This window comes from Mesoplodon mirus (genome assembly GCF_964341445.2).
Source record: "Mesoplodon mirus genome assembly, chromosome: 6".
In the NCBI taxonomy this organism is placed as follows: Eukaryota; Metazoa; Chordata; class Mammalia; order Artiodactyla; family Ziphiidae; genus Mesoplodon; species Mesoplodon mirus.
This window is the reverse complement of record NC_138982.1, coordinates 75,400,785-75,410,695: the sequence shown is the minus strand read 5'-3', so window position 1 is coordinate 75,410,695 and position 9,911 is coordinate 75,400,785. Positions and strand designations below refer to the sequence as shown.

General features: G+C 43.8%; 1 protein-coding gene across 1 annotated transcript in view; it reads right to left on the bottom strand.

Annotated features, from left to right (window-relative positions):
• Positions 1–4,742: 4,742 nt before the first annotated feature.
• NEK11 (NIMA related kinase 11) overlaps positions 4,743–9,911 on the bottom strand; it is a 158,448-nt gene continuing 153,279 nt past the window's right edge. The window contains 2 exon segments of the mRNA XM_082625195.1: positions 4,743–6,013; positions 6,085–6,147. Of these exon segments, the coding sequence (XP_082481321.1) occupies positions 5,424–6,013; positions 6,085–6,147 (653 nt within the window). The 3' untranslated portion in view covers positions 4,743–5,423.

The following is a 9,911-nucleotide window of genomic DNA, read 5'->3' as shown; positions in this document are numbered from 1 at the left end:
TCATATATAAAAATTGTGATTATCTTCCTCATAACTCTGAAAGATGTTAGACAACAAGGGATATACTTTTGACTTAATGAGATAGAAAAATTGAAGCTTAGTCATCTGGTAAATTATCTGAAGGCAGCTGGCAATAGTGAAGGCCAGGGGCCCTCGCTCAGACTCAGTCCAACTGTCACTCAGCCCAACTCTCTCTCAGATGTGCTCAAACTGGACCGTGGGTCAGGATCACCTGGAGGCCTTTGTAAAACAGATTCTTGGCCGCAAAGTCCACTGTTTCAGATTCAGCTAATCTGAGGTGGGGCCTGAAATTCTACTCAATGATGCTGCAACATATTCTGAGAACTACTGCTCTATCTTTCGGACCTTCAAGGAGAAAATGACATACAAGTGCAATTGTTTAACGATAAATTCCCCCATACTTCGTCTGTTATTGCACCTGCTCTTTAAACTTCTAAAATGATCAGGAAATGCAATAAAGAAATTTTTTAAGAGCCAATAAGATAAGAACTTTGCCTAAAGGCAAAACCAAATTTCCTTTAAAGGAACTTAGTTATGTGGGAGGAATTTCTCAGCCTGTGAGCCCACCGTCACCCTAAATGATTCTAGCCATCCACATGCCTTGAGCAAATGCGGGTAACAATCTTAGCAGAATGGTTCTCAAAGGGTGGTCCCCAGAAGAGCAGTAACAGCATCACCTGGATCTTATTAAAAATGCAAATTCTTGGGCCTCCCAGACCTACTGAATCAGAAACTGCGCTGAGGATCCAGCAATCCACATTTTAACAAGTCCTCCAGGGGATCCTGATGCACACTTAAATTTGAGAACCACTAGTTTAGCACAACGTAAATAGGATGCTCCTGGAGGGCAGGAGTCCACATCTTGTTCATCATGGTATCTCCAACCCACGGCTCAAAGCAGATACTCAAACTTCTTGTTGAGTAAATGAATGTCAACATCTCTAAGAGAGAGAACTTTCAAACTACCACATAGTATCTCATGCAAAGAATTTCCTAATGTTTCTTTTTGGGAGGTGCAGGAGAGGGGAGGAGAAGATCGGGAGGAGATATGGATTTTTTTCCCAAGAGCCCTACTCTCTCCCTCTCTCTCACATCCTCTGATCTTATATCTCAGATGGAGTCATAACTCCAAACAGTAAAATATGTCTTCCTCATACTACCATCTCCAGCTATATCCCACAGGCCTGCCAAGTTTGAGGCCTCAGTTTAAGATTGCCCAGCCTGTGAGAGCACTCGCGTTGGACAGTGGCTTTCTCCAGGTGCCCCAGACTCTCCTCCAGCTGCAAGAACACCCTGCCTCTCTCTGTATATCTAACAATACTGTCAGAATTGATTAACGTTTCATGACCAAATGACTTGTGATTTGGGAAATCCAACAGACTCACTTGCACGTTTCTGCCTCTTCTCCGAGGAAGTCAACAATATCCACAAAATACTTTTTAAAATGGTTCTCGCTATATCCTCTATACAGGGAGGGTGGGGGTGAGAATTGCTTCATAAAGAGAGGATGCTCTGTATTTGAGCTATGGTGAGGCAAGCCGGGGATGAGTATGGGACCTTGGTAGCAGGCAGCTGCCCAGAGATGCCCTTCCTTATTTTTTCTTTCTTTCAGAGTTTTCTGAGGAGGCAATGGCTTTATTACACTGGACCAGAAAATACTGAGCAAAGTTATAATAAAAATAAACTGATTTATCATTAGATCTTGATGTGGTCACTCCAAAGACCATGTTCAGTGACAGTTCTCAGAATGACAACAGTCATTATTACACTGACAAGGCAGATCTCATAATTTCTTATTATCCCAAAAATGGCATTTGTGGATGTGAAAAAGATTGCCCTAGTTCATTTTTTAATAAAAACATTTTAAATAAAGACATCGTCTCACACGCAGGGAAAACCTGTGATTAATATGCTACAACATTCTCAAACAACAGGGTAAAAGACAATGCCTTGAGAAGGCACTTAGATGCAGACATTGTCTTTGCTGAGCTGGCTTGGTTTCCCCAAGGAGCTCCATCTTGGGGAAGGTGCAGACAAATTAGGGTAAAAAGACAGAAATGGAGCCCAAGTTAACTGGTGATGTCTGCTGCTTCTGAGAAAGACTGCAGAATACTGACTAGGAGGGTCAGCTATAGAGTTAGACAGAGGTTCAAATCTGTTGCTCATTGACTGTGTGACCTTGGGCAAGGCACTTCACCTTTCTGATCACAGTTTTCTGATTTATAAGTGGGTGTAGTGAATGCTATTGTTGTCCCACCCAAAGCTCCTTATCAAACACCCTCCATCCACTAGTGTTACCCGGCTCATCCTCCAGCTGCTATGAGCACCGACTGCTGTGTTAGTCTTCTAGGTTTGCCACGACAGAATGCCACACACTGGATGGCTTAAACAACCGAAGTTTATTATCTCATAGTTCTGGAGGCTGGAAGTCCAAGATCAAGGTGCTGGCAAGTTTGGTTTCTCCTTGGCTTGCAAGTGGTTGGCCCTCTGTGCACTGGTGTCTCTCTTGTGTCCTAATCTCCCCCTCTTATAAGGACACTAGTCAGAATGGATTTGGGCCCTGCCCTAACAGCCTCATTTCAATCAACTTAATCGCCTCTTTAAAGGTCCTATCACCAAATACTGTCACATTCTGAGGTCCTGAGGGTTAGGGCTTCAACATATAAATTTTAGGGGAACACAGCTCGGTCCATACCAACTGCTAATGGAGTACAGATGCCCCCTTCTCCAGACAACTGCTCTCAGATCAAAGAATTTCCTTACCAAAGAGGTTAGGTCTCACCTCCACCCCAGGTGCAGTTCTGGCCAATGACTGACTGATTCAAGGTGGAACCAACTCTGTGGTGTCATTCATGCCGTGAGCTGGGCCACATCCTTGCTCAGCAACTTCCACTGCCCTGTGCAGACATACCCCCCACCCATCCCACCCCACCCAAAAGACACATACGCCAGAGTGACCATCTCAGCCTCTGCTTCTAAGCAGCCCAACCAAAGACTTGGGGTATTATAATAATAATACTTTAACTCATAGCTACAACATACAATTTTATAAAAGCTACGCGAGGCTATACAGTAATGTAAACACCCCTTAAAGGAAAGTAGCCAGATGCCAGCAAGATTATATTCTATTACATATTTAATCCTCAGACTTTCTAGAAAACAATAGAGCCCATTCCCATGGATACTTCTAAAGGGAATCCTTTGTCGGCTATCAATTATATCTCTGACAGCTAAATTTTTTAATCTCTTGAGGTCTAGTCTACCTGCCCTGCTTAAGGTCTACTTTTTTTTTTTTTTTTTTTTTTTTTGCAGTACATGGGCCTCTCACTGCTGTGGTCTCTCCCATTGCGGAGCACAGGCTCCGGATGCGCAGGCTCAGCAGCCATGGCTCACAGGCCCAGCCGCTCTGCGGCATGTGGGATTTTCCTGGATCGGGGCACGAACCCGTGTCCCCTGCATCGGCAGGTGGGCTCTCAACCACTGCGCCACCAGGGACGCCCCCAACTTCTGTACTTTTAAGAGCACTCTCTCCTCCTAGAATTGCCTTGTCCAATATGGTACCCATTAGACACATGTGGCTATTTAAATTACAATTAAGTAAAAGGAAACAAAATGACAAATTCAGTTCCTTATTCACACTGGCCACATCTCAAGTGCTTGAACGCCTCCTGTGACAAGATTATAGAGCATTTCCATCCTCGTAATACATCTGCAGAACAGCGCTGTTCTAGAGGCTCCTCCCCTGCTGGGCGGCAGCCTCCAGTTGAAATTTGGCCAGATTGCTTTGAAGCCCTAGGATGTGGGCCCCTTCACCTATCAGACCCTCCATCCCTCCCCTGACCAGCACGCCCTCCACCACCACCAACCCCACCCTGCGAAAGGGAAGGTGGAAACACAGGCCCCCGAGGGCCTCCAGCTCTCACAGTCCTGGGCTCAGCAGGGCCAGGCAGTGGCTCCATCCCATCTAGCCTCAGCCTCCTTCGCCTGCCCTTGGAACCATGTCAGACCGAGCCTTCTCATCTGTGCCAATCTTCTTTTACACAGTGTCTACAAGCGGGGCTTTAACAGATGTCCAGCCCCCACTCTTCACCCCAGAGAAAGGCAGCTCATGGACCTCCCAGCTCCCCACAGCAGACACTGTCTTTCACGGCACAGCAGGGATTAAGTCCACTTTACTAATTATATCACTAACTCTAAGTGGAACTAAATCTCAAATACAAACAATACATTTATATTCCTGGAGGCAGATGTGCAGCAGTTGCTTGGTTTTATATCTTTTTGATGCTTCCTTCTCTCACACAATAAGCTATAGGTTAGTACTAGTACCGTGACCTTTTCTAAAATAAACCCTCAAAACTAAGGCTAAAATTAGTCATGCTCATTAGTTTAGCCTGCAGCATCACACATGAGGCTGTGAAAAGAAATAATTTTCTTAGGCAAAATACATATTCATGACCCTTTCTGCATGGAGGGCTAAATTAAGTACAGTACAGTGCCACGTATAAATATATACAACAGCAGGTTCTGCTGTAAGTTTTTCTTCAAGAGACACCCCTCTATATGATCAAGTGCACCAAAGGGGCTACACACACACACACACACACACACACACACACACACGACAGAAAGAAGCTCCATGATACATTTGGAAGCAGGTCTCCCTCAAGCTCTCAAGTCTATGCTTCTTTTTTTTATAATAGATCTTTTTTTTTTTTTTGCAGTTTAATGTAATGTGTTTTATTTTATAATAAAAAGTTCATTTTTTTTTTAAACCACCATAAGCAAAATTAAAAGACAAACTGGGAAAAACATTTACATCTCATATTATGAACAAAAAACTAACATCCACCAAACATAACAATTAGCTCCTAGAAACTGCTAAAGATATCAACAGGCCAGTAGGAATATGAATTGACACAGAGTTCCTGGCCCTTCAACCAATTAAAAGACTCACTCTTGGAAAGATAAAGGCAAGTTTTTAAAAACCTGAATGGTCTCTTGAAAGATTTCCCTTGAAAATCTAGGTCCGATCCTTTTTACTTTCTGGCTTAAAACCTGCCAAGCGCTGCCCATTTACTCGGGTGTGTGTGTGTTTTATCGATGAGGAATCATTCTATCCTGATCTGTTAGCTGTGTATGGTTTTTTCCTCCATCAAAATCACCTTTAAGGATCTAGAGAAACCGAAGCACCTACTTCTTTTCCTTCCCTGCCAGTAGCTGTGCAATATTTCGTCCTTTAATGAAAAACCACAGCTGATTTATGCATCAGGTTGTTACAGTTGTTCAGTGATATGAACTAACCTAACAGGTCTGTGCCTGCCCCACATGAATATGTCCTGAGACAATAGAAGTCTAGAAGTGGTTTCAGAGTAGAGGCTTTCAACATTACTCACTTTGTCCCTTCAAACGTCCCCACCTAACAAAGTTGGAAACATGCAGACCAGAGAAGTATTAAGGAGGGAGGAATAGCTGGGGTGGGGGGCAATCTGTGAAGGAAGAAGGCCTGAGATAATGCAGCCACATCGAAGAACAGCTGTGCTCGCTGCCTTGCTTCTGTGGTGGCAGGTCAGGGAGCCCCGGGCTCCAGCTGCTTGAGTTTCTCCTGCAGCCCCTGGAGCTGGCTTCGACCCCAGTCGATGCGGATCTGAAGGCTGGCCATGTCTGCAGCCAGCTGCAGACCCTCCCGGAAGCTGGCTTGAGCTTGCCGTAGACTGTGAGGTACCAGGATTCCAAACCAGTTCAGAGGGTCCTGGGGAGCTGGGGAGGGGTCTGGCTCCGGGGTCCTCGTGAGACCCTTGCGCCTGCGCAGAACTGCCTCGCGGGGTCCCACCTCCTCTGGAGTCTGGGTGCCGGCTCTCACCATCCAGAACTTCTGGGGTTGGGCCTCGCTGGTGCAGACGCGGACCTGGGGCTCCATGCGGGAGGCATACTGCAGAGGCCCTACCGACTTCGCACCCATGGCGTAGCGAGCTTTGGAGAGCGAGAGCCAGCCCTGGGAAGAGAGAGGAGAGCGGTGAAACTCAGCAACCTTCGCGTGCCGGCCCGCCCGCCCCAGGCTCCTACCTCCTCCACCCGGGCGTTCAGCGCCGCCCGCTTCGCCTCCAGTTCCTCCAGGTCCCCGAGCAGCTGCAAGATAAGGGAGTCTATAATAGATCTTTATTGGAGTATAATTGCTTCACAATACTGTGTTAGTTTCTGTTGCACAACAAAGCGAATCAGCCATATGCATACACATGTCCTCATATCCCCTCCCTCTTGAGCCTCCCTCCCACCCTCCCTCTCCCACCCTCCCTCTCCCACCCCTCTAAGTCATCACAAAGCACCAAGCCAATCACCCTGTGCTATGCTGTTGCTTCCCACCAGCCAACTATTTTACATTCAGTAGTGTATATATGTCGATGCTACTCTCACTCCGCCCCATCTTCCCCCTTCCAGCCCATGTCCTCAAGTCCATTCTCTATATATCTACCTCTTTATTCTTAACATGCAATTAGGTTCATCAGTACCATTTTTTTCTGTTTTTAAGATTCCATATATATGCGTTAGCATACAGTATCTGTTTTTCTCTTTCTGACTTCACTCGGTATGACAGAACACCTCACTACAAATAACTCAATTTCATTGTTTATGGCTGAGTAATATTCCACTGTATATATGTACCACATCTTCTTTATCCATTCATCCGATGATGGACATTTAGGTTGATTTCATGTCCCAGCTACTGTAAACAGTGCTGCAGTGGACATTGGGGTACATGTCTCTTTTTGAATTATAGTTTTCTCAGGGTATATGCCCAGTAGTGGAATTGCTGGGTCATATGGTAGTTCTATTTTTAGTCTTTTAAGGAACATCCATACTGTTTTCCATAGTGGTTGTATCAATTTACATTCCCACCAAGAGTGCAGTAGGGTTCCCTTTTCATCACACCCTTTCCAGCATTTACTGTTTCTAGATTTTTTTATGATGGCCATTCTGACTGGCTTGAGGTGATACCTCATTACAGTTTTTATTTGCATTTCTCTAATAATTAGTGATGTTGAGCATCCTTTCATGTGCCTCTTAGCCATCTGTATGCCTTCCTTGGTAAAGTGTCTATTTAGGTCTTCCACCCATTTTTTAACTGGATTGTTTGTTTTTTTGATATTGAGCTCCATGAGCTGTTTGTATATTTTGGAGATTAATCCTTTGTCTGTTGTTTCATTTGCAAATATTTTCTCCCATTCTGAGGGTTTTCTTTTTTTCTTGTTTATGGTTTCCTTTGCTATGCAAAAGCTATTAAGTTTAAGTAAGTCCCATTTGTTTATTTTTGTTTTTATTTCCATTACTCTAGGAGGTGGGTCAAAAAAGATCTTGCTGTGGTTTATGTCAAAGGATGTTTTTCCTATGTTTTCCTCTAAGAGTTTTATAGTGTCTGGTCTTACATTTAAGTCTTTAATCCATTTGGAGTTTATTTTTGTGTATGGTGTTAGGTAATGTTCTAATTTCTATGTGCCAAAATGATTCTCCCTTAGGCAAAACTATAACATTTCTCTGAAACATTTTTCCTGGTTTGGAGAGCAAAAGCCAAAATAAGTAGATAAAGTCTGTCTTTTCTCCAGAAATGAATATAGACCAGGAAATCCACTCTCTCAAAGGGAAATATAGGGAGATTGAGCAGACCCTGAAAAAGCTGGTATGTATGGCTTGATACTGTGTTTTTGGCAGAAGATATCAAGTTCTGTGACTTTAGGCAACTGGCTTAAGCTCCCTGAGTCTTAGGTGTCTCATCTGTAATATGCAGATAGTAATAACTCACCAGTCTAAGAGCAGGAGTCCGAACTAGATGATTCCAGCTTATTTTCCTGCTCTAAGTGTTGCAAAATATGACATGGAGTAACAGACCAGACCAGTGTGTGTATGAATCGCGTGGGGAACTTGATGAAACGTGGATTCTGATTGGCAGGTCTGTGTGGGGCCTGAGAGTCAACATTGCTGACATGGTCCTCAAACCACACTTTGAGGAGCCACCAAATGTTTGTCAAGAAGTGAGATGACAACTAAGACTTTCACAAAGCTGAAGAATTTAAAGTGCTGTCAAAATGAAGCCTCTGCCTTTTCTCTGATTTTCCTTTGGCAGTGTTTCCTCATTAACAAGAGGCTTGGGTACCTCAGAATGCATTTAGTGATTGGTTTATTGGCGGAGAGAACACCTTGTGAGTCTGATGAAATCCTGGAGTTATAATTTCTCTTTTCCACCTCATTTCTCCTGGAAAATATTTGTTTCCCACTGGCAGTGTCCCTCTGTTATCTGCCCAGCTGTACGTAGTCAGGAAACTGCCAGAAGATGTCTGCTTGTGCTAAGATGCTCTGGGCTTGCCAACGTGAACAGGCAAACTGAATACGGCAACATGGGCCAATGATCACAAAACACAAGGGAAATCTACTGCATTGATACGGTGGACGTGTCTTCATTTAAATGTTTTTAATTAAAGGAAGTGCATATCATACACATCGGTTTAGAAAAATCTTCGTGGTCCTACTCAGGAAAAGCTTCTATCACAACTTTGGATTTTCCTGTGTGACTGGGTACTTCCTGGTGAATGTGATATGATCTTGGAGAGCAAGGTAAACTCAAGTTTAAAATGAACTCTTTCCTGGTCTGTAAAATCTAGAAAAGCTTCCATTTACATGTCCCCAAGTATTATAATTAATAATAATAATTACTTCCCTTCGTATGACCCTCCATGATTCACAGACTGATTTCAAATATATTCTGTCACCTCAGGCTCCCTTACTACATGGTGTGAGATGGGTGGTGTTATCCCCTCGTGTCCACACAAGGAACATAAAAGTTAGGGTTCCTTGACCTCTTCAACTTAGTGTGAAAGTGGCAGACCCCAAACCATGTCTTCACATTCTAGATATAGTGCTCACTTGTATCAAATCATATTGATTACATAATTCTGCTTGGCTACTCTCTGAAGGTAAACACTCAATTTGGTCACATACTCACAAATGCAGCCACATCTGCAGAATGTGACATTAAAAGTTCATTGCAACTTCTACCTCTTTTCCACATGCCAGCTTTCCCTTCTTTTCAACCACTATCCATGCCACACACATGCCACTAACTACTACAGAGCACCTTCAAATAATATCTAGAACCCTGGCCAGAGGTTAAAATGTGACTTTTTAAAATGTGAAGTCACTAGAAAGAGCCTTTGATAAAAACTACTTGCATTAGTTATCTATTGTTGTGTAACAAATTACCCCCAAACCATGGCTTAAAACAATTAAAAATGTTTATTTTCTCCACATTTTCTGTGAGTCAGGAATCCAGGAGTGGCTTGGTCAGGAGGTCCTGGCTCAGGGATTGTCATGAGGTTTTGGTTAAGAAGTCATCTGGGGCGATAGTCATCTGCAGGCTTAATGAGGACAGGAAGATCCAACCCTAAGTTCACCCACGTGGCTCCTTGTAGGAAACCAGTTCCCAGCACGCGGACCGCCCCCCCTCTGAGGGAAGCTTGAGTGTCCTTGCAACACGGCAGCTGACTTCACCCAGAAGGAGTGACCCTAAAGAGCAAGGCAGAAGCTGCGCTATCTTTGCCACCTAGCCTTGGAAGACACACTCTGCAATTTCTACACCATCCTATTGGTGTCACAGGTCAGCCAATTTAATGTGTGTGGGGGGAACCATACAGGGGCGTGAATCACTGAGGGCCATCTTAGAGGCTGGCCACAAAAAATAACCTAGAACTTTAGCTTTTCTTTCTTTTTTTTTTTGAGAAAAATATTCATTTTATCTTCATGTATAAATAGTTGGGTTGTTATATTGAGGTTACATAATGAATCAGTGACAGACTTTACACTAGAACTTTCTCCCAATATCCAAGTTGGTGAAACTTCTACCT